The 26020-nt window shown below is 39.4% G+C and overlaps 1 protein-coding gene across 1 annotated transcript in view; it reads left to right on the top strand.

Moving 5' to 3' along the window:
- The window catches only part of pcdh15a (protocadherin-related 15a), a 340713-nt gene that overhangs the window by 303654 nt on the left and 11039 nt on the right, over positions 1–26020 (top strand). The window contains exons 29-35 of the mRNA XM_041789646.1: positions 920–1008; positions 5584–5760; positions 8131–8349; positions 10600–10608; positions 13051–13170; positions 24346–24348; positions 25415–25436. Of these exons, the coding sequence (XP_041645580.1) occupies positions 920–1008; positions 5584–5760; positions 8131–8349; positions 10600–10608; positions 13051–13170; positions 24346–24348; positions 25415–25436 (639 nt within the window). The remainder of the gene's footprint in view (positions 1–919; positions 1009–5583; positions 5761–8130; positions 8350–10599; positions 10609–13050; positions 13171–24345; positions 24349–25414; positions 25437–26020) is intronic.

Genomic DNA, 26020 nt, shown 5'->3' with positions numbered 1-26020 from the left:
AAACTCAAAGACAGTCCATTCCCTTTACTTGTTCATTTTTTTTTCATTCCATAGCAAATCATTTTTTCCAGGATTTAATTATCAAAATTTTCAATCTACTCAAATCTTGGTCTTTTCTTTTAAAATAAGAGCAATCTGTATAAAGGAAGAACAACAACAACACGACAACAAAAAGTTAATCACACATAACCAGAGAAATTCTGAGAATTTTTTTGTGATTAAAATTTGATAGAATAAATTTTATTAAAGATATATTTTAGGGCTCTATGTACCTTTATTGACTTCTTTATGCCATGTTTAGAAACTCCTCACATTCCCATTCACACTTGTCTGAATATATGTGTGTCCCTGCTGGTTTTTCAATTTGTATGCCTGAGTGTCTGCCATGTCTGTGTATGTTTCCTTTTCCCTGCAATTTCCCCAAACCGCCACTGAGATTAGGTTCAGCTTTGCCCCCAGTTCACGGCTTACCTCTCTTGACCGTGGGCAGGCTTATTTTTCGTCTCAGTGAAATATGTCTGGCTAACAAGCCTCTAACGAGACAGGGGAAGGGTCTGGGACATTGCCTGGATATGAGGGAGCAGCGAGTGCTTAACCATGGTGCTCGTTAATTTTCAAGGGGAAACCTAATTTCACAGGAGCCGCATGGGAGATTTGGCTTCAGAGCACAGAGACTGTTGCCTATGCACTTAACTACAGCGTCAAATATAGATCCTGATAACTCTACAGCATGGCACTGATAAAATCAGATGCTTTGGGGGTCTCACTGGTCCAACAAAAGAAGTATTTCAATGGTCAAGCCACCATAGAAAAGACATAAATGGCAGGTTAAATCACTGTTTTACTTTATTTTCTGCTATCATTTTCACCTTTTAGTATTTTATTCTGCTCTGTCTTACATACCTCTTTTGGGTCTCAGGTTTCTGTGGTCAACGCTTTGGACATGCAGGTCGTTGTGTCCACAGTCCCACCAACTTTGGTGGAAGAGCACAGGGAGGAACTCATTAGGTAAGACCATTTTATCATATAATAGTGGGCAAGTAAAATACTGTGTCACACTTTAGTGTAGAGTACATTTCTTATCATTAATTAGCCGCTTATTAGCATGCTAATATGTAGCATACTAACTGCTTATTAGTCATTATTAAGAGCTTATTAGCCTTATTATACAGTCCATAATCTAGGGCTAGTAGGCTGTTAACTAAGAGTTTCTCTGAATAAACTCCTTATTACTGCATATTAATAGATAATTAGGAAGTTGTTAAACATAAATTATGATCCTAATATGCTTTGCTCATTATGGCCCCTATAAGGTAGTCATACCACAGGAATAGTTCTTCTCCCTTAAGTACTCTAAATCAGCAGTTCTCAACTGGAGGGTCGGGATCCAAAAGTGGGTCGCGGAGCTCCTTTTAGTGGGTTGTGAATGTGTTCCTGGAAATAAAATTGCATCAAAATGTCAACAAAACTCTTTCAAAACAAGCTTCTTTTTTCCTCTCATCTTTGATTTGTGGCATGATTTGCATTTTTGAGGTTCACCTTGGGATGTTTTTCATTAGGTACACGATCAGAAATTTGTGTCGCAGTTTTTCACTGGGAAGTTGATGGTGGGTCCCGAGGCTCAACCAGTTGAGAACCACTGCTCTAAATAATTATGGTCTTTTCCCATGAAACAGAGCACAAAAATTCTATTCTTAGTATGTCAAAATAATTCCTAATCAAACCTTTATAACTCAGAGTATGTACCCCAAACTAAATTAGCAAATATGTTGTATTAAATTAAGGCAAGAGCCTTATATGCAGTGTTATAGGTTCGTTATAATGTATTAAAGTACACTAATATTGTTTTGTAGAGGTAGGCTTCATGTAAAGTGTTAGCCATTTCCCTTGCCAGGGACTGTAACATTTGTAATAATACATACTACATTTCACAAGAATATGCTTCATCAATTGTGTGTTATATTGAATTTTAAGAATATAATTTCTGTGCTTTGTTTCATGAGAACAGACCATAATTATTATGAGTACTTAAGAGGAGAAGAACTATTCCTCTAGTACTAATACTTCATAAGGGCCATAATAAGCAAAGCATATAAGGACAATCACTCCTAACAACTTCCTAATTTTAGATTAATATGCAGTAATGAGATTATTTAAGGAAAACTCTCAATTAACAGCCTACTAGCCATAGATTATGGTCTTGTAGAAAGGGTACTAATAAGGTCTTAAAAATTAATAATAAGGAGTTAGTATGCTATATTTTAGCATGCTAATAAGCAGCTAATTAAGGAGAGAATTCTAGTGTTGCCAAATACTTTGTATTCCTCCTGTAAGAAAAGAAAATCTATGATGCATAGCAAAAAGCTCAGACTTTTGTGCTTGGTTTTTAAGAAGGAAATTGCTGTGATGTTTGACAGTGACAGACTTCACAGTAGTGACACAGGCAGTAAACTGAAATATTTATGAGAAAACCCCTACACATATACCCTCTTCATTTCTAAAGAAATTTTCCTCAACCAGTTTTCTTTGATGATTGAATTGACACTGAAAGAAAAAGTTTTCTTTTAACATTTCCTCAATTGTACTCGGCTCATTTTGATGTTTTTATTTCCATGTAGTGTTATTTTTGAAGGACATGTGATGTGAATGATGAGAAGCTGAAAAACGACATTCAAAAAACATGGACAAAAAATAATCACAATGTGACTTGACATTTTTCCTTGTTCAGTAACTAAAGACACATGAATGAAGATCCTTGATCAGCCAATAAGACAGTTAAACCAACCCTCTAGAGCTCTTTTCCTAGTCCAAATTAATTAATGTTTAAGATACATGAAATATACTGCAGCTCTTGGGGAACACTGTTTTGACTAATTAGTCAATCTGAAAGCCAAATGGGCGTTAATAGTTGTTGTCAAGAGCTCGCTGTGATTCTCCCCACAAGTGACTCTGCTCTTTAGGCTGAAAAACACACATATTAGTCATGTTAAGCTCTTTAGAGTAATGTCATTTGAGAGGTTTGGGATTTTGCACACCGCTGGTGATGATCCAGGGTCATTTTACCTGAGTGCTCAGACTGTTTATCCACCTTGGCAAATGCAGACAGCATGGCTTTCCTTTATTGGCTTTAATGTGAGGTGTGGATTTCTCCTTGCCTGAATGGGATTATCAGAGCGCTGCTTTGCCAAGAGTCCAGTGTGGAGAGGAAAAACTGCAGCCCACTGAGACAATCATTGCCAGAGTGGGGTACTCAAGATTGGTGACTCTCATATTGCTCTGGGTACAGAGGTGCCAGAAATAGCTTGAGCTACTGGGCTCTTAGAATAATAAATCTAAAGTATATTAGTCCAGAAATTAACTGCTTTTTTGAATTTACACCGTAATGGTCCATTTTCACACAGCATCTATCTCACTCTGGCACCAGGCTGAAGGCTGGAAAGTCGGCTGTTAGTGTCATATTTATAAAAGAAGGAAGTCTGCATGACTGTTAGCACTTCAGTGCTTCTTAGCAATTAAAATGTCTCTTAATAGTGGATATCCTGAGGATCAGTTACCATTTTTCAATCTAAATCAACATGTACTTACTCATTAGCTTGTGTAAGATTACAGCTCATGTTGGTATTCAGCAACTAAACCTACTAGCTTAACTCCATTTGTTATGTGGCAGCTAAGTGCTGCAAGGTATCCCAGCACAATCTAACATGAACTTCCATGTTTCTAAGATATGATCGGAGAAAGTACTCACCCTTGACTCTGTAAGAACAACTTATTAAACAACTCTTCAGCTGCCCTTTCACTGCATTTAAAGGGAGTATTTACTATCTACTAGCTAATAGGGCTGGACGGTTTTGGATAATAATCTAATTGCCATTTTTCCCCTCAGTGTTGCAATTGTTATTTGATACGTGATTATTCCACAATTTTCTTTCATTCCTAAACTAGGGCTAAACAATTCTTTAAAAACATTGCATTCTGATGATTTTGACCTGTATTGCCAGTTGGATATAAAATGTTGCATCGAAGGGGTTTTGTCATTTTCATATTTAATAAGAAAAAAGTACAAGAATTAGGAAGGTAGGATTTTTTGTTGACTATTCTAAAAAAATGGCACTTGAATGATTGAATAATATGTCATATGTAACATCTCTGCTGCATAAAATAAGTTTAAAACTGGTATTTTAACACAAATTTCAGGTCAAAAAAATATTGCACCTTTTGCAATTTGAAAATTGCAGCAGGCCATATTGCGATTTAATCTAATTTTCAATTGATTGCCCACCCCTACTAGCTAACATTTACAAAGTAACATTGATACATTTACGTGATTTCTATTTTGGTTAATAATGAAGCTTTTTCTGTCAGATCAAACTGGAGTCTTACCATCCAGCTCCTGCTTTATTTGGAGTAATGGAAGAGAGTCAAAAACATCCACTGTGGATAGTTTGGTGCTGTCCTCTGTTTCTTCGTAAAGGGTCAGTTGCCTCGTTACAGCGTTTAACTACTTATAACCAAAAGACACAGTATTAAAACATGGTAACAGTATATTTACCTAATGTTAAGCTAGCATCAGAACATTACGACATGTTTTAGTAACTTTCTTGCAAATAATTCTGTCAGCTACAGTTGCTGAATTCTGCAGTGGGTCATATTATAGGGAGGATGAAATCATATTTGACATTGTGAAGACTTAATGTTTAATAACCTCTGAGCTGCCATTATACACACCTGAAATTAACAGTGATGACCTTCATCTTTCATGTTGTGTCATACAGTTTAATTTAAAGGTGATGTTTTTTATGTACTACTGCCTTCCTGTAACTAAATCACTTCTTATCTTCTTTAAAATGTATGTAATCCACTCTGTATCCATATTTTTTTATTGATCTAATGTTTTATGCACTGTAAAGTCCAGAATATAAATCACCCTGATATGTAAGCAGCAGCCTGTTTTTGGTATCACTTTTAGCACCATCTGTTTTCGCCATATGGAGTTTGCACATTTACTAGCTATAATACAGAAGTAGAGCTCCCAGCCTGCAGTGACGAGACAGGCTTACAACCCACTAGTTGCTCTGAAGGTGTTTGCAATACATATTGAATGAGGGTGCAGTTTCAGTTGCACAAGAGCAGTACGTAAAGGTGGCAGCTGCACACACTTGCAATTATGATGTTGCATGTGTCAGTCCTTTATATCTAAGTGTTCCTGGTGTGTAAGCATCTAACTTTTTTGATAAAAAATATGTGATAAAAGTGGAATTTGCACTCTAGATTTTACAAAATTTTGCAAGTTAGTCACTTTTAGCTACCTAACAAGTTTTTAAGATTAGTTAACATGAGTTTTAATTAAATAGCTAGCTAGTGGCAGTACTGGATCATACATTTCTAGTTGTGAGCTTTACCTGTTGTTTTAACTAATGCCATAACAAAGTTACTTTATTAAATGGTTATTTTATCAAGATTAAAATTTGGTACCCAAAGACACTGTAATTGGTCTGAGCCTCCATCCTGTCAGCTGAAAATGTTTCCATATAAATGTGGTGACCTGACTTTTTTCAATAAGTGTTATCCTTTTATTCTTATCAGAATTCTGGAGCGCCATGTTCAGGACCAGATACCAGGTGCTAAGGTGATTGTGGAGTCCATTGGTCCACGCCGTCATGGTGATGGATTTGAACTGGAGGACTACAGCAAGTCTGACCTGATGGTGTATGCCATTGACCCACTCACAAACAGAGCCATTTCGCCCAAGGAGCTTTTCAAGTGAGTGAGATGATTTTATTACAAAAGTACCGTCCGCCATTTGGGATGAATTATGTCCTAATGTCCCTGCTGTGCTCTGTGTTTTCCCTACAGTCTTTCTTTGCCTTCCATCTTTACAGTGAGTCAGCAAATGACTCTGTCGTAGCCCCCTGGCCTCTTCTTTTACAGTCTCTCTATTTTTTTCACTTTCTTTTTGAGACTTTGGTTTTCCCTCAGGAGCACCAAATGTGTCATATGTCTTAGAGAGGGCAAGAAATCAGAAGAGAAAGGAGGGCAGGAGGTTTGGCAGAAACAAAGTGAGAGTGGATAAGGGAGTATTTCAGTCAGTCCATCAACCCGTCACGCTCGTGCCTCGGAGGTTGTTCAAAAAAGCCTGGAGGTATGCCAAAAATCCCTCTGGTTCTTTTTGTTTCAGGACATAGAGATCAAGGGAATTCGGTGTGCTAAAATGCTGTTGGACCAGGGAGAGGCCATGTTCGGAGGCTTTTATAGGTACATAGAAAAAGTGCTTACGAGACACTTTTACATCCCATCAGGAGGGGAAAAACCTTGGCCTTAGCTTGTTCTCACCTCTGAAGAGTTTCTCAGCTCTTCTGTCAAAGCGATCAGACACCAATCTAAGAGAGGCTTCTCCATCAGAGCATGACTTGAACAATCAATAGGCAACACCATCTGAATTGTCCCCTGCACCGTCTACCAGTGTGCTCCTCATCTTACTTTACATTGAGCTGTTTGACACCACCTTCTGTCTTTATTTGTCCCTATCAGAGCCACTCAGACACTTCTCCTTGCCCTTTCTATTTGTAATGAATTTCTGTGCATTTGCAAAAGCTCCTCTGAGATAAAATCTTTGTATATAAACTAAATTAATCTTTTGAAATTATGTCAGTGTCCTTGACCACCAGATGAGGCCTCCAACTGATTTAAAAGTATAGGATTGAGGCTAGAGCCTTGGGAAGGGTGGCACTAAAGTCATAAAAACAGCGTCTTTACAACAAAGCCAGCACCAAGGCTCTTAGCCATATGTGCTGCCTTTAAGAAAGTCAAGCAAGAGTTGAAAGAGGCTTTTACATCCATGCTTTAATAAGAACCTTGGATACAGATACTGTCAGAAAATACATTTTGACAAGAGGAGAAAGGCTATTTATGCATGCAGTGCATGTCTGGCAATATTGTGAGATAATTACATGTAGTATGCCTGTGACTCTGCTGTCAGAGAGGGAGAGAAGACAAAGTGGATTTTTGCCTCCCAGTGCCCCTGTGTCACCTTGAATCCAGCACTCGCTACCATTTGAGCTCTAGAGGACAGAGAGACCAGTTGATGACCTCCATCTCTGCTCATTTGTCCACCTATACAAACCAAATATGACAGTAATTGGATGTGGCAGTGGGATCACTTTTGTGATGCAGAGTGCTTGAAAGGCATTGTACCAAAAACAATGGTGCCACAATGGGCGGATTGCTTGTATGTGTGTTGCTTTTCATTTAACGATAATTAATTCTGATTAAGATACCAGACCCACTGATCTGGAAATACTTGTCTTTGCAAATGAAGTGACTAAACCTACATGAATATTTATTTAAGTCAATTAGGGTACCTATTTGTAAACAATTACAGGATTAATATTGACACATCTAGACTTAGAACAAAAAAGTGAGTAAATTTGGGTTTGGGAGATTATTTCTTTGTTGTAACAATAAAACATATACCTCTTGAAAGTCTGTTTATTTCCCTTTTGAATGGTGCCACATTTGTAAGGAGCATGCATTTGTGGGATGAGCAGCAGAGCTGAGTATGTGGGTTTCACTCATTAAAATTTGCCCAATTTTCTCTGCCAAGCATCTTATTTTGCTGTTGCTATTGGCTCTTGTTTGGAGCGTCTGGTACCCCCAGGTGCTGACAGTCAGGTGTCTGATTGGCAATCTCATTGCAGAGAGATGATGAGATGAGATTCTGCAACCAACGGTAATCGCATGTCTTCACAGTCTGGGATGGAACTCTATCCTCCAGGATGATATTGCTCACCCCCACAGAGTTGGGTTTATCAGAGACTACCTCCAGAATTTGGGAGTGGACTACCAAATACCAACGTGACACCCTGTGGGTGCACCTGGCTCTCTCAAAGGGAATAAGAGATGACCCTCTAATTAAAGCACCCAAAACAAACCTATGCATAATAAAGCTATTCAGTCAAATCTTCTTTGTGCCCTGCACTTGGATTTAACTACCAATGTGTGGATGAACACGCCCCAAATAACCCTGTGCTATGCCTAGATCTGTATAATGTTCTTTGATCTATTTCTTTCTTTCTTTCTTCTAAAAAATAACCTCACTGAATTTGTCAATGTCATTATGTGATTAAATTCCAGATTTCTTGATGGGAACGTTCTGGAAATCAACAAGGAGTTCCAGCCATACCTGGGTGAAGGTGGCCGCATTCTGGAGATCCGATCTCCAGATGTGGTTGCCAGCGTAAAGAAAGCAGCCCAGGCTGTGGGCTACACAGAGGGAGCTCTCCTGGCTCTGGCCATCATTATCATCCTGTGCTGCATCCCTGCCATCCTCATCGTCATGGTCACCTACAAACAGTGAGTACCCTCCTCTCAGTAATAATCTCTGGCCTCTCTGATAATTAATCATCTTTAAATGGATGACAGGGAATAAGGAGGGAAATATATTTTAATTAGATGGAGCTTTGTCTGAGGAGTTATTGTGTTGCATGCATTTTTTGTGAAATAATTGGTGACTCTCAGGCAAATCAGATACTTGTTGATGGATTGTAAGGCATTGTTTACATCCTGTACCCTGTGGCATGTTGGGAAAAGAGCCAAGACCATCAACAGCTTTGTTGAGAAGAATTTGTGAAGTATTTTAGATATAGATAAGGCACTTTTTGCTCGGTAGCTGCCTCTTTCTGTTTGTGTCTCCATCTCTCTCTCTCTCTCATCAGGCATGCTGACTGCGCACTCTGCTGGGCTAAGCTCCTGCTCACGCTCTGTGAAAGCAGATTAATTAACACTCATTTGTGACGAATATCTACAGCCAATTGTGACCGTCACAGTGTGTCTTCATGCTACTTAATCATCACTGCCTGACACATACACAGTAAACAGCCCTCAGTCTCTCTCACTCACAGACCAGTGTAAAAAATATGTTTTTGTTTAATAGCATTTCTCAGATCTTTGAGATAATTGAACTCCTGTTTGACAGAGGTCTGCTTCTTAACTCCTCTAATAGTTGTTATACTGCCAGGCTTCCATAAACAGCGATGTTTGGGAAATGTTTATTCACAGCAGATGGGTGGAGTGCTTGTCCTTACACCAATGCACAGACCAAACGCACAGCACAAAGCTGCTGATGGTGACATTAGACCTACCGCACAAACTGTCAGAGCAGATGGCGCTTTGTTGGTGGTAACATTGCTTTGGTAAATTTAAATGATTTAGGAAATCATTTCCTCATCTCAGCTTGTCAACATAATTCGCTGTTGCCGACATTTGGGGACGAACATGATATTTAAAACATGAATCTGTTTATTCATGTGGAATAATTAAATTTTGTCGTGAATAAGTGATGGTGGCATCAAGCAAAGAAGATTCACTCAGGAAAAAAGCTATTGCAGCTTATGGATGTGGCCCTGCAGTCACTGCTGGAGGCTGAAATGCTTCCTGCTTTGCATGGAAAGTGGAGGGAACATACAGAAAGTATTCCCACTCCATTAACTTTGTCAGTTTTGTTATGGTGCAGCCTTATGCTACAGTCCAAAAATTTCCTCTTTATTCCCATTAATCTACACTCAGCACCTCATCATGACAAAGTGAAAACAGAAGTTTAGAAATTATCGCAAGTCTACTAAAAATAACTAAACTCAAAAACAGGCCATGAAGTCAAAGGAACTGCCTGCAGAGCTCAGAGACAGGATTGTTACAAGGCACAGATCTGGGGAAGGCTACAAAAAAGTTGTGCTTCACTGAAGGTTCCCAAGAGCACAGTGGCCTTCATAATTCTCAAAGAAGAAGCTTGGCCCAAAAAGGACTCTTCCAAGAGATGGTTGTCCAGCAAAATAAGATAAGATAATGCCAGATTTCTTCTATTTGAGATTTATGGAGGCCACTGTGTATTTGGGAACTCAAAGTGCAGCACAACTTTTTTGTAGCTTTCACCATATCAGTGTCTTGTACCAACTCTGTCTCTGAGCTCTACAGGTAGTTCATTTGACTTCATTGATTGGCTTTTGCTCTGTTATGCATTGTCAGCTGTAAGACCTTCTATAGAGAGATGTGTGCCTTCCTAAATTATGTCCACAGTTTAATTTGACAGAGGTTCCCTACATTTAAGGTGCAGAAACACCTCAGCAATGATCCAGAGAAATGGGAGGAACCTGAGCTAAATTTAACGTGTTAAAGTGTGAAGGGTCTGAATACTTGTGTAAATGTGGTCTTTCAGTTTTTTTAATCTTTAACTTGCAGACATTTCTTGAATTCTGTTTTCACTTTGTCATGGTGGGGCACTGAGTACAGATTAATGGAAATAAAAATGAAATTTTTTGACTGGAGCATCAGGCTGCGGCATAAGAAAACAGAAAAAAATGAGTGTGGTCTGAATAGTTTTTCAGTGCACTGTAAAGAAACGTTTTTTCTTATTTTCAGTGATAGAAAGAATGGCTCATTGTCTGACTAACAACTACAATAATTGTGCTCATTATGCAAACATCCATCTCTATGTTACTATTAATATGTAACAATTTCTTTTCCAAATGTAATTACTAACCTTTTCTTGTCTCTTATTTCTTCCTTCCCGTCTCCTCGCCTTCCCTGCAAATCAAAAACCATCACCAGGTTCAAAGAGTAAGTAATTATTCTTCATGTTTTACAAGTGGTTGCTCTTTCATTGTTTGAGTCTTCATTATTCATTAACTATCTAAAGATAAATCAAATGTGTGAAGATGATGAGCGAAGCTCATGCTAGCTGCTGTCACCCCTTTTGAAATGTCTGTTTCATAATGAAATAAAGAAACACTGATTTTGTTGTAGGTTAGAGATTACACTATGAATGTTTAATTTGGCACAACAGTTTCTCTTCACGTGGAAAATCTGATGGAACTGAAAAGGAAATTCAACCCAAAGTCCACAACACTCATTGTTTTGTACTGAAATCATCATAATCGTTATGTTTCACAGTGTGTAGACCCTTAATTAGAGTACAGCCAATTTTAAACATACAAATCCTTACACTAAGCTGTAGCTGTTTTGCATCATATTAAATGTGAATGTTGAAGCATAGAGCTCTTCAACAGACCTTTGAATCTCTGAATTGAATCCACTCATTTTCATAACTTCACTGCTACTTTTATAATCTGAAAAGTATGGTTTTATGCATTTAATTTTACTGTAAATATTTTATATTTTCATTTAAAGAAAAAGGCCATCTTAAAGGTAAAGGGTTACTCGTTCTGTTGATCCCACTGAGAATAAACTCTTGAATCTCTGCATCCTTCAGACTTAATCAGTAACTGTTGAATTGATTTGAATAAGCTAAGAAGTGCAATGTGTTTAGCAAAAAAAGCAGCAGTGAATATTTCATTTGCATATGGTTGATCCATAGAGAGAAGATGACTTCTTTGGATAACTATATTGTAGGCAGTTATATGTTTGCATGTGAGCTGCAAGAAAGCAGTGGAAGTAGCTGATTCGCCATTTATGCTAATAATACAGAATGGAAAAATCAAGGCTTATAGGTTTGATTTGGAATTTATTTGTCCCTAACAGTCAGAAAAGCATATTACAACTTTGGAAAAATGTAAAAGAACACAATACATCTTCTATAGCCTACATTTAAAGGTACAACATGTAGAAGTTCTGCAGTAAAATGGCTACATTAATTTAAAAACGACTAATCCTATGTATATATATACTTTTTAGTCAAGTACTTACTTTACCTCAAATATTTTCAACTGTTTTCAAAGCTAGAGAAATTATTGATTTTAATAGCTGAAATTTCCTGTGTCTTGTAGCAGCCGTCATGGCAAATTTTACATCAAGCTAAATAAGGAAAATCAACAGCTACTTGAAGCTGCTCTTCTGTTGCTGTATCTCGTCCATGTTTGCAGACCCACGTAACACTGTGGCCTCACTAGACATTTCAAACTTGAAAAGAGTCAGGTAGAGCCATGCTGTTGTACTCTGTTCACCAGGGATCCCTTGGTATTTGAATTGGGAAGTATTTTTGAACAAAAACTGCACTCCATCACAAGAGCAAGCTTGGAAGGCACTAATTAAAAACAAAGATGAAGCATCAGGGGGGCAAAGTTGAGCAGCACATCTGTGCTTATCACCTTTTGTTACTGTATTGATCGGTTCGCCCTGCTGGCAGAATTGCTCACTGGGCATTTAAATGGCAGTGATAAGTTATTCTTGTCCTATGCCAATACATAGTTAACCATGTCTTTACATATTGGAAGCTTTAGTTTGACTACCAATATCTACATTTACCTCTTGAGAGCAGAAATTGAAGGCAATGTCATGTTTTAACTTCATTTAAACATAGCAAAAAAATGAAACATTATAACATTAAATATGTTAAATAAAAGCACTGCAATAATTTATTTTGCAACCTTTAAATTGCTGAATGCAAACAATACCTGTGCTCAGGCCTAATTCTTCATCTTATGTCACCTTCTAACATAAAAATATTAGAAACCCCTTTTTTAAGGCGCATTGTGAAATATTTAGCCTAACTGCATTTAGTGGAATAAACTGGGTAAACGTGAAACATGACATTAATATGTAGGCCTTTCTAAATGTATGTTTAATAACCTTAGTATATAAAGTTCTTTGATTTTTTTACTTGGAGTAGGCTTTTTCTTCATACATAAGGAGGGATCCCTCCATGGACTCTGCCATCTTGGAATTTTGCATCTTACTTGTTTCTTCAGTACCACAGAAGGGACCAAATAACAGTCACCCATTTTTCAAAATTCCACTGCTTGCCACTTTTACTACCAGAAGTGAGCATTGCAATCTAGAGTCTGCCTATCAGATGTTTTTAATATTCCCCAGTTTTGCACCTTTAAATTAATCCTCCTGTGAGTTAGATTGTCAAATAATAACTTTGACACTGTACAAGTTACGTTTTAATGATCCTCTCTCTCCTTCTAGAACTTTTATTCTAGGGTTAAGATTTAGATGTGGGTTGGGTTGATTTTCCTTTATCTCTTTGTGCATTCCTATTTCTTCAGGTTTCTTTGTATTGTATTGTACTGTAACTGTAAATGTCACTGCTTTGCACAGGCGTCAGGCTGAGTGTGCCAAAACTGCCAGGATTCAGATGGCTCTACCACCAGGAGGGAAAGCGCCTCCTGCTGCGGCTCCCAGTGCTAACCTCTATGAAGAGTTGGGTGACAGCACCATGTGAGTTAACCCTGACTTTATTTGTCCTCTATTCCATTTGCTCCCATGATATACCAAAGTTGCTCTATTATGCTCCTCAGTTCCTTTTCTTTATGATGCTTATAGATGAACACTGGCACTACTGGAATTACATTTTCCTGCTTAGAAAAAAAAGCATACCATAGTCATAGTTTTCTCCTGGAACAGCTGCTGCTTCATGTTTGACTCAGCCATTGATGTGCTTTTTTGATATACTAGTAGCTCCACATAATGGAAGGACCTCCCTGCTCTTTGGCTTCCTAACTATAACCCATGTCAGACGTAGCACAGCAAACTGCTGAACAGCTGGTGCTTAAACTTTAGCTTATGTATGTGTTTCTAATATGACTGCGTATGCATTTTTGCACAGCTGTCCCTCATGGTAAGAGTGCCAAAGTCCATAAAACACCTCATAGTTTACTGGAAACAGAAACACAAAGAGAATCAAGACTGTGCTTACAATTGATTTTGTCATTAATTTCTTTAAAGCATCCTTTTATTAGTACCAGCATTGATTGTTTCCTTAGCATGCCTCTACATTCAGAGTGCTTTGCAATCAACACAATCGAATTTCAACTTTCATGTTGAATATCTCTCCCTCTGAACGTGTAATGAAATGTTAATGCTGGCAGATTAAATGAGGTTGAATTGAAAGTGCCGCCCCCGCTGGGTTTAATAATTTTGATTTACAGCTTGTTAAAGAAATACTGCTCCCAATGACTCGAATGCTATTAAGAAAAGGAAAATGGAAATTTAACGGCATGCTGTAAAGAGGTTTTGTGATGTTTACAACAGATGTTGACCAACACTCCACAACAAGCAGAGGCCCTTAGGTCTACGGAGGGAGAAAAGCTCTCAGGGGGATTGTATTGGAGCTGAGTGTCATTTATTTGGAGGTTGTTTTCCAGCCTGCACTTGAGACAAAAGCTGGTCTTATAAACAACCCCATTAAAACACCTTGAAACTCAACACTAAGTTTTCCATGATGGAAGATTCAAGTGTGTGTGTCTGTGTGTGGGATTTGTGTGTTTTCCAGCAGGACTGCTTGCTCTCTGAGGTGAAACATCAGACGACTATTTACCTCTCAGAATGCAAAAAGTTGACTTTGAGTCTTACATTTCATCCACATCCCTGACATTTATGCATCTCACTGTCTATGTGTGTTTCTTTCTTCTCCATCATTTATATTCCCCGGTCTCTCTGGATTCAGACTGCAGTAAGTAAACTCAAACCTTTTAAGGGATATTTCAGTATTTTTGAAGTTGGGTTTTGTAAGGTACTTGGCAATAATAGTGGCATTAGCCTCCAGAGATTTCAGTGTTCCCTTTAAATAAACCTACTTGGATGTCAAATATTCATTCAACTTCTCTGGTTGGGCTTGGTTTTTCCTATTTATCTTCAGAAAGTAGAAGAAGGTCTATAAAGCACCGGGTCACTTGGGATCTCTCTTGCTGACCATGTCCACTAAAGTTCCTCCCCCCTCTCTTTCTTCCTGCTGAGTCTCCATCTGTAGAAGTTGTCCCTCTGTGTTCTCTGGGTCATACAAGTACCCCATCATATCCACAGTAAATGCATGTCATCACCATTTGGGTTGCAATTGTCCATTCTGGTTTTGTTTTAGCGTAGTTGGTTGTCTCTGTCGAGGCTCACGGACCTAAACAGATGAACAGATACACTTACGTGGACGAGCACAGTGGCCGAAGCTCACATTGCAAAATAGTGCCAAACACAGAGGCATTCTGCCTCAACAGTTTTCAACATAGCATACAACTGAGGCAGCATTTTTTTTGCCAATTTCTGCTTTAAACTTCCTAGATTATGCAGTGCAACTTTACCCACTTTTTTCACTGTATAACCTAACTTCTCAAAGCACGTCCTGTTTGAAGGAGCTTACCTCTCTGAATGCCACTACTATTGCCAAGTGCCTTATAAAGCCAACTTAAGAAATACTGTAATATCTCTTTAATTTAGAATCAGGACCCATCTATATACAAAGAAAGATAGAAGCAGAACCCCTGTGCCCCTTTATGGTTGTAGGTTTTGCAGAGTGGACCCATATGTTAAAGAAAGATTCAAGTTTGGTAACACTTATCATAACCATCTTTATCAGCACATAGTTGTTTAACCATTAAGGGGTAATGAAATAATCATTTGTGTAAGAAATTATTTGTTATATAATCTTTGTTAAAGGTTCAGTGTGTAATATTTAGCCAAGTAGCATTTGACGGAACAAAACTGGCAAAAATGGAACATAACATGTGTAAGCAGGCCTATCTAAGTAAGGTTTTGATAACATGAATAAATAAAAATCCTTTTTATTATCCTTTTATCATTATTTGGTATTTGGCAGCATCTATGGAGGGGACCCTCTCCATGTTTGAATAAAAGTCTTCTTTTAGGTTAATAGATATAAAGTAACTTTATATATCCAGGTGATTAAACACTAAATAAGAAAGACCTTCTTATAAATATTGTGCGACATTTCTTCCCGGTGTGCTTTGCTAAATGCTAATAGGCCTAATAGGCCTATTATATACATTACACACTGCACTTTGAATTTGTCATTACTTTGTATCAAATGAAGTCATTAGCTTCTTAATTATACACCAGATCATAAGTGAAATAGACAATAACAATGACAATTTGGTTACATGAGTAAACTGTTAAATGTTCCTTGTTTTGCACACAATATCATTTACATAGCTCATGAATACTTTATCAATTGTTGATAATAGTTTTTTTTTCTTTATATAGATCACTGTAAAACCTGGAATTTAAGTTGTACTGGCATTTAAGATACAGTCTGTTTTGGGGGTCTCCGGTAGTAAAAAGGTGTAACCTGGGCTGTCAGCCAACAGTGATAGTTGAAAAGTACGGATCTGTCGTTGACAACAAGTGAGCAGCATGCCGCATTACTCTTTTCAATCAAACTAGCACCACAAGGTAAATTTGGAAAATAGGCAATTAAACTGAGTGGCATCCAGCTTCAGACCCCTACAGTGAGGTGTTTACACCTCATCTGTTGCAGACCTAGACCGTGGGGCAGGAAGGGAAGTAACCTTCTAACCCTTGACGGGTTTTTCCTTAGTTTGTGATGTGTTATTTTTCATTTAAACCCCATCCCCCTTCTCTTACCCTAACCATAACCTTTAGGGTTTGGGTGCCCAACCCTAACCCTCTTTGGGGTTTCCCTTAGTTTGTTGTGTGTTAAATTCAAATTTATCCCCATCAGTAAATTTTCAATTTTTATTCACGAAATTCAGCTGCTGTGGAAAAACAGCCACTTAGCGTAACCTCTAACAGCGAGCCATTCAGTAAGTCATTCTGGCTCTGGTTTGGTCACTTCCCACCCCATGGCTTAGGTCGCCCTATTGTAGAGGTCTGCACCTGAATGTCCCACCGTAGAGGTCTGCAGCCAGATCCTCTTTGTTAAACCAGGTTTAACGATGACATGTCGTAGCATTTTTATATTGTTATACTTGCAACACAGCTAACATTTTAGACCTAAACAATTGTTATTAAAAGTGCATAATCAAACAATTTTATGTTGCATTAGGAAGTATGCGCCACAAAAGACAACTATTAACTATAGTTACTCAATCATAAATTCACTGTTTGTTAGTGACGGTTATAATCAAGTGTTACCAACTTTTTTCATTTTTTTCTTGCTATAGTGTATTTTTTAGGAAGCCCCATATGGTTAGAGGTTCTACACTAAAGTATATATCCTTGTAACAGTTGCATCATCCACTTCCCAATAGGTTTCCTTAGCTGCTACCCTAATATCCATAAGTGCTGTGACGATTGCACTAGTGCATCCAATAAGGGCTAATGTTTAGTAATGACATTGTTCAGTATCTGTGGCACAAAGCCCAGCAAAACTTTTTACCATTATTATCTTTCTTTATCTGAATTTAATCATATTTCTAATCTTAAGCACTGGTTTTGAAAGTCTTTTCTTTCTCTGTTGGCTTGGCAGATGTCCAAACTGAGTCATAAGTAAAGCTATTAAAGTAAATTGACTCGTAAATAACAGTCACAGTACTTCTAATTATAGTCAGTTAAGTTTCAAGAACAAATAGCAGTACTGTTTCTCTGCCTCAGCTCTTACCTTTGCTTCCCCCCACTGTTCTATCAGTCTTCACCTGTTTCAAGCTTTTTTTCTTCTTCACCCCCACCTTTTCACTGGGACAGGGCTAAAAAGTCTGTCATGGATGAGGCAGATCACCAGAGGATTCTTAGCGCCTTTGCCTGTCGCGCCCTTGCAGCTCGTGGCAATGGAACATGGCACGTCAACTTGCCCAAATCAGCGAGCAACGTGACCTTCCTCTCTGACCGCAACCCACTCACCACTCACAACCCTGTCTACATTGACAACAGTCCTCCCGGCAGTCCTCACGTTTTTTCACAGGGGAAAAGTCTGTCTAAAAAGCAGTCCTCCTTTTCCCCCTCCCTCTCAGCCAGGCCAGGCTGCGTCTGGTCAATGCCTGCTCGCATTCATAGAAGGCCGACGGGTTATGAGATGCCAAGGAGGCAAGCACTTATGACACCAGAGGACTGGGAGCTGCAGATGCTCCAGGCAGCCATGAGAGGCAGAGAAAGGCCAGAGAGCTCTGACATGCATAACCTGAGTGGCAGCACAGAGAGCAAGCTGTCGGTCCGCGAGCAGGCCAGACAGTTTGAGCAACAGGCCCTCCAGGAACAAACCCTCAAGCAAAACAGAGACTCCCTTGGCTCACTCTCTTCCATTCTTATCAGGGATGGAGACAGCGATGATGCGCTGGCTCTGTCCTCAGAATCCCTGCTCTCACTTTTAGACTACAACCCCTCCACAGTGGGCAGGGATGTGCCCCCCAGCATCATCATCACTCAGGGAGATGAGTCATGGCCTCTTACTTGCCAGAAACCGACGCCACCTATCCTCAGGAAGTTCAGCTCCAGCATCTCCAGCTACATGACAGTTCAGCCGTGTCAGATCCATGTGGAGATCATACCAGACCCTCCGGAAAATCCACCACCGCCACCTCCACAGCGGCCGCGTCCACCTTCCCCAACCACGTCTCCCCCGACCACATCTCCCCCAACAAGTTCACCATCATCTCCACCTGAACCTATTCTAACCCCTCCTTCTCCTCCTCCTTTTGATAAACCAAATGTTCCCCCTCCTCCACCCCCACCACCTCTTCCGCCACCCTCTTCTCCAGCTAGCGATCCGTCACGGCCCGTCATCCAGTTCATCCCAGCTTCCCTTCCGCCCGTGTCCTCTCTTCGCCCCGTATCAGAGCGCAAGCACCCCCCTCCTCCTGACCAGCTACAATCGGAGGTTGGGAAGAAAAGGGAACTCAAAGGGATCCTGAAGAACATTCAGAATCTTGCCGACATAGAGAGGTCTGTTGCCAACCTGTACAGCCAAGTAGACAAAAAAAGCAAGTTGCCCAAGTTTAACAAGAAGCCACAAATGACTGAGGAATCAAACGGTGCTAACAAACCACAAGGCTTTGATCCCTGTAATGGACAGAGCACGCCAAACATGGACTTGGCAGACAAGATCAGCGTAGCTGAAAACGGAACGAGTCATCTGAACGGGGAAGCAGAAACTCAACAGACAAACCAACTGAACTCAAACATTCCTGACTCAGCTGATCTCAGTGAAGACCCCTCCTCTCAGACCACACTGTTCTGACTTCCTCTGCTCATCTCCATGCTTTAATTATTTCTATTCCTACATCTCCATGCCTGTTTTTTCTGTTGTTTCATAAAGCTTTTTATTTGTTTTATTTTATTTTGTGCGCAGTTGGTAGTATTTCATATGAGCTTTGGCACACTCTAAAGAGCTTTTTTTACTCTATACTGTTATGGAAATCAAATCTTAGTGTCACCTGCCAAGAAATGTACTCAGCTCTGCCACACTGGCTACACAATGTGCTTTAAGGATTGAACATAAAAGAAGCTTGCATGTACAGTATGACTTTGGCTCAGTTCATTTGCGTGTTTTAATTATGTTTCTTCAATGTGATCTCTGATAGTGTTAAGTATGCCCCTGAGTTACCAGATTAGAAGGTTCATGCTGCTATAAGTAGGATGTTTGAGTTCATTATCTCAACATTAAGGTTTCATAACCAAAGCTATTTTCATAAATTATACTAAACAACAAAATGTATAAATACTACAACCCTGGGGTCTAGTTCAGACTGGTTCCAGTGCTGATTATGACATTTTTCCCTCTTTATAGAAATAGAGCATGACAGTTTAGGCTGTTGTTGCTTCCTGTTGAACCTAAATGAGGCAAATGGAAAAATTATGTCAGATGTTTTTCAAATGAAGTCAAATTACCATAGCTGTTTAGAATTTCCCAAAGGTATGCAAATTCTTTGAAATAAGCTTTTGAGTGTTTAGAAAGGATAATCACGTATTTGTGGGGGAATCACATCCAGAAACTGAAAAGTAGATACATCAATAAATAGATGTGATGTTAACTTTATAGATGAAGCTGCACAACACTGAGTAAGGCAACAGTGGAAGACACTGATAGCCACTTTCATGATCTGGTCATCCGAGATGCCGTCTCTTTCAGAACAGAAGTGCTGTAGTTTGTTTTTGTATTCAACTTTATAAAGTCTGGCAGTTACATTCATGAAACTAGAAAAGCACTCGGAGAGCGCAGACCTCCGCCATAGCCCTATCTCCCAATGCTACAGAATCCTTTGAAAAATGAGCTTAGCTTTAGCTGCATAGCTAACATAGCTATGTTAGTTACATAGCCACCTTAGCTACATAGCTACATTAGACGTGTAGCTTGCGCTGCCAGTGGAGCTCTGTAAGATATGCTCACTGTGTAAGAATGTTTTCATTGAGGAAGAGCTTTTTTTCCTGTAAACAGATGGTTTAGTTAAATGGTTTCCAGGTTGGGTTTTTAAATTTTAACTATTGGTGTCCTAACCATTACCCTTACCCTAACCCTAACCCTTAACAGAAGTTCAGTTTGATGTATTTTGAAAGTTTAAGTATTTCAGTTCTGACAAAGATGGCATCTCAGATGAATGGTCTGTGAGATTGACCTTCAGAGATGTACAGACCCCGCTCACTTTTCAACCTACAGCAACCTCAACAAGGTTTTAATTAGATATTTTCTTTGCAGAAAAATGAGTTCATGGCCATTTTACAGAACACTGCTTTATAACATAGGAAGAGTTCAGAAATCTAGATTTGGTGTAATGAATCTGATTTTTAATTACAGTTTTCTTACTGCTCTTCACCAGTCCTTCACATTTCTCTTGGTATAAATTCTGCCCTCAACTGCACAACAAGAAGATTATATCCTTATTCTTTTGGTTGTCAAAGCTCCTGTGAGGAATTTTCAGTGTGTGTAAATTTTGGTGCCTTTATGTGGACAAAGCTGTACCTGTAGTCTTTAATCAGATTTTTTCCTGTTCAAGTGAACATGTTTTTTTCTGACCTCAGTGTGCTATTGGTTGACTTGCCAGACTCAACTACATGGAAGTGGAAAAGCAACGATTGAAAAAAAAAATCAGTCTCGTTGCTTTTGTAAACCACAACAACATCAGTGCTGATCTCATTTTGTTTCATAATCAGCTAAAACCTCACAGGAGCTTTAAGGTGAATTTGGAGTGTTTTCTTCATTTTTCTTTGGAGCTGTAAATGCACTAAAATCAACATTACATGCATTTCTCCCATAGCGTGTGACACTCAGCCAGGCTGCTGCAGCTGAATGTAGATTGGATCCGGCTGGGCACTTCTAAAAGAAAACATCTTCTTATTCTGGTTGAAGCACCGGCTATAAAAACACATCGACTGGGTTCCCCAGCAGGCTGATGTTGAATGAACAGAGCCAACCACTGGGGGACCTGTCTATTCACATGTCTGCACAGATCCCCCCAGCATGATAAAGTAGTCACTGTGATGTTGGGCTGCACACTGGAAAAGGCTAATTAGAGAACCAATCAATCGTTAAGCAGGGCCGCTGCCTGTGGGACTGTCAGCCACTGTTAGCTTCTCCTTTGCTTTTCCATCCTTCTGACCTTCTGCCTGTCCCATTTGTCACGTTCCTCTCTCCCACTTTCTCCCCCCACACACACACACACACTGTGTCATTAGCTGCAATACGCTCCACTCCTTGGCCTCCTCTTGCTAATCTCTCCCTTCAGCTCTCAGGAGATTTCTTTACCTTCTTTACTCTCATTGCAATGCTGCATCTGTCCCTCTTTGCTCAGGTTTTTCACTTCAGCTGCTCTGCGTCTTTCCCCTCATATACCCTCCATGTGTTTGTTTCACCCTCCATGCCCTGAGGCAAAGGTCCAAGCGTACCTCCCTAACCACAGTGATGTAATATTTGATTCATCGCACGTTCCCCTGATGGGCAGATCGAAGGCCTGCTAATTTTGTATTCCATGTTCGCTACATGGGGTCAGCGCTTTTGTAAAAAGGCTAGCAGCTCACATGCTGATTTTTTTTTTTTCAACCCAAAGAGCAGAAAGCATTAATGGAAGGTTTTTTTGTATTCATTTTTTCCAGCTGGGTTTCAGCATTCTCTTTTGTGTTGCAGCTAATAGTTCAGTGCAGTTACACAAGGAAGACAGGATTAAAACTTCATATATTTGTTAAATGAAGACTGGGGCAGGCAAAAGCAGCAAAAGAAAGTTGAATTTTCAAATAACCCCAAGTGGAAAATGTAGAAGCTTGCCCATTTCAACAGTAGTTGAACTACATAATGCTACAGACATGATGTTTTGTTTTGGGGTTTTTTTCAGCTTATTTGAATTTTGATCTCTGTCAGAATTTAAAAAGACATTCAGTAAATACCGGGTTAACAAAGCCAAATAGGTGTAGTTAACTTGAGCAGGGCTAGCATCATCAGCTTTCAGTCCTTTCTGCAGGTTAGCATCCACATGCCTCTGCTTAATGTGGTTACTCATCACTCCAGTTGAGAGGTTCTCTGCCAGTTTCACCTGACACAGCCTCTATACGACTTTGGTTCAGTCCCATTTCTAATTTTTACGTCTACCCCTTCTTTTCAGTGCTGCTTGCATCTTGAAATAGATGTACAAAGACTAGAGGTGAAGTCTTCCACAAGAGATTGTACAACTCTTCAAGACCTTAAAGCACCACCAGTTGTCATGGACAGCATTTAACTAAACAGGCACACCTATGTTAGCAGACCTTTCATGTTAATTTCATCAGCCGTTGTAATTCCTCCTGTGGGCTATTGGCATCCTTCTACAAATGTCAGCAGCAACTCTGAGAAAATGCAGGACTGTCAGGCACAAATGAAGAAATTTCAAAGTAACTTTCGTCATTGAGCTATCATTACACTACGGGTATGTTTTGTTAAATGCTTGTTTGAAATCAAAGGGCCATAATGCACTGAAACATGAAATGAAGACGATACAATCGTTGTAGTTTCAACTATTATTGACAAGAAAACTATTTTTAAGTTGTTGTATTGCTTGAGCAACCATGCTGCAGGTAATTTGTAATGCTTTCTGGGATGTTTGCTACAACACTCCCCTAGACACGAGCAGGGATAGGTATTGTTTTTTCTGATACCGGTGCTCAATTGATACTTTTATATGGTGCCAGTGCCTCAAAAGTGCCTGAATTGATTCTTTTGAGAGAAAAAGTGAATTGAAAGTCAGTGGCAGACTAAATGCTGTCAGGGTATCAAAACTGAGTCATAGATACATGCCAGTCCATATAGGAAAATAAAAGGAAACTGGTTTAACTTAACACATAAATAACACAAATTCCATTACAGTTTTCTTGCCTTTCATTTGGGTTGGCAGGATATTAATAGGTAGGTTTCTGATGTGTTGGTACCAGGTTTCAACACTCATCCCTAGACATGAACATGCAATGTGGGGTAGGGATGTATAGACACTAAACGCTTAGATCAAAATATTCCCAAACTGCTTTACTTTACAAAATACCACCCATCCACTGTGCTGGTTTACATTTGAATAATTGTCACTCGGTTCTCTCTAGCCACTCATAGCATCCACCATTTTTGTGCTGTTAGATCAAGCACATGGAGCACAAAGGATGATGGGTAGAAAGGGTTGATGGTTACTGTAGTTCCCACTTCCTTTTGCTGTACTTTTTGCCATGAAGACCCATTGTTTGAAACCATCAGCTGTCCACGATAACGCTGAGATGCTTCTGTCACCAGGATACCAAAACATCAACAATATCATTACACCTATAATTTGATCGAAAGATGTGAACCATGTTTCAGAGGTGGCCTAACTGACTGAATTCTTACTAAACCGAATTTTTCAAGGTCAGACTTAACACACCTGGATCAGAACAGTCAGACCACACTGAACCAGGATTTGTTGGCATGCTCCACAGTCTCTTTGACTTGACTCAGAAGTTTTCAACATAAGCTAGAGCAATGGTTTGCAGTCTTTTTTTTTTTATTTCTCTAGGCCGCCCCACCTCCATCCGTACTCGTATCCAGAAAAGCTAAGCCCCATCAGAACACACATAAAAAACTTGAACATTGATTTTCAGTTTTATTGTTAACTCCCCCTGGTTTCTTAAAAGTCTCAGTCACGTTAACTCTTTGTCATGGAAAATTAGGGAAAAGGGCTCTTTCTGCAGTGTGCTGTTAATTACTTTGTCCTAAAGCTACCCCCCAGTGGCAAATTTGGACATTGAAAACAACTTCATAGAATAATGAATCATGTCGCAGTTGGTCGTCTTTATTTATTAGCTCATTAAGACACATCAGTGTCAATTTAAGCCTGTTAAATATCCGGCTAATAGTACCTCACAGGACCTTTTAATTCTGGACAAATCAAAGCATAGAAATTACAAGATGTTCCTCTACACAGGGTAATGCCAGGAAAAGAAAAGGCCAATCTCATAACCCTCATAAAACCACAGCTTGATCTTGATGCTTTGCTCTGTTTTGTACAGATTAAATAAACAAGATGTAACATGCTAATTGGCAAGCTTTGGTGGTCCTTATAGGGGGATTGTGTTTCCTTTTGACAGAGCCAGACAAGCTGTTTCACCAATCTTTATGCAGAGTTAATTGGCTGCTGGCTATAGCCTCACAGTTTTCTCATTTAACTTTCTACATGGAGAAGTATATTTCCCAGAAGGTTGAAGTATTCCTCTGTCTGGTGTTTGTAATAGTGGGTTGGGTAACTTAGTTTTGTTGCATCAGAATAATAAGACCTTTTAGCAGTATCTACGGATATTATGTTATGTAAAATGTGGAGTTTTCATTGTTTTATCTCTAATAGTGATTCTGACTCTTAAGTATTCAAGTTTTGGTTCACTTCTTTCTTTTTGTTACAACCTTTTTGTACCATAATCTCCCCCTAAGTCTCCGTTTTTGGCAAACTTCCTCTGGCTGCTTTCCACTGGGCTGTTTTTCTCGATGTTGCATGAAGCAGCGATAGCCAGCAGCAAAGCCAACAGGTCATCCATCAGATCCCACTCCCATCATCCACTCTGCCTGGAAGGTGTGGCCATATGGCTTTGCCCTGTCCCCCTGCTCCCTGTCCATAATAACAGATTACAGCTCTCCAGAGGAAGCTCACATCATTGCTTGGCCATATATCTGACTGTGGAAGTCGTCATTATTTATGGGCTCGGACAGGTTACAGTTGTACGCTTGTGAACCTGGAGGTTTCAGACGGGCTCCTCTATTACTCGGTGTTTCTCACCAGCTTAGGCTGCAGATGCACTGTTGTCCTTTTGAGTTGCTTTTTATGAGTTTTATAGTGAAAGATTTACTAGAAGACATCTTCTTTTACTGTGTGGTAGCAAATCGCCACATTATGACAGGGAAGCAGAGCCCATTTTAATATTTACTTTCAGTCAGTAGTTTCTTTTTGAGATGTTTTAGATAGGTCTACTTTCCTTTTTTTTAAATCCAATCTTCCCAGTCCTTATATTTGCATTCATTGTATCTTTTTCTTCCTGTTTGGATGAGATAAGAAAGAGGGGAGCTCTCCGCAAGGTCCTGATAACATTGTGTCCTTAGGCGCCCCTTTTTTTTAAAACCAAACTGCAACTTTGTAATTTAACACATGAAAATGCACAGTAAGTAAAGCTGCAATTTTCCTCTCTGGTCAGCAGAATGTAGCCACACTAGTCCTGTAGTCTGAACATTTCATTTATCTGAGAGCACTTGAATTATTGCTGTCAATCCATATTCATTATTTGTCTTATTTTCTCTCCTTCTCTGCACCCACAGGAGGCGAGGCTACGGCAGACAGGTAGGCATTCCTGCCGCGATGGCTTTTTATCTTTTGTTGTGCCGGCACATTTTGTCACTCTCGAGGCCGCTCAAGGCAGCTTATATCCTATTATTCTTATCTACAACTCACTTGATGGGAAAACACAGAATGAGATTATGGGGAGATCCTTGCTGATAGGACTTCTGACACTGACATTACAGTTTAGGTTTGATTCCAAGGTCCGCAGTGCGCCTGTCAAACTGCAGATAAGCATTTTGATTTTTCTCCTCTGTTGGAAAGAAAAGACACAATCAGGGACCAAATAAAATGACTTTGTTAGATTATGTTTGACATCAACAGTTCTTTATCACTTTTGAATTATCTATGAATTGTCAGCAACTGACATACAGTATACAGGATGTTTACTTTTAGTTTCACTTTCTGAATGCCATTTCCTGTTTTTCCCCACCTTGTTTCCATCAGTAGTCCAACCTTTTAACCTTGACATGTAAGGCCGGGGATAGGCTTACTTTTTAACCATGTGTTTACATGCTCAAGCAGCTGCCTTATTAATGAAATTGTTCATTATTTACAGACTACATAAAAATGTAGTATCTGCACAT

Source organism: Cheilinus undulatus, linkage group 6 (assembly GCF_018320785.1).
Source record: "Cheilinus undulatus linkage group 6, ASM1832078v1, whole genome shotgun sequence".
Classification (NCBI taxonomy): domain Eukaryota; kingdom Metazoa; phylum Chordata; class Actinopteri; order Labriformes; family Labridae; genus Cheilinus; species Cheilinus undulatus.
Note: the sequence above shows the minus strand (reverse complement) of the source record. Positions and strands in the feature narration are given on the sequence as shown.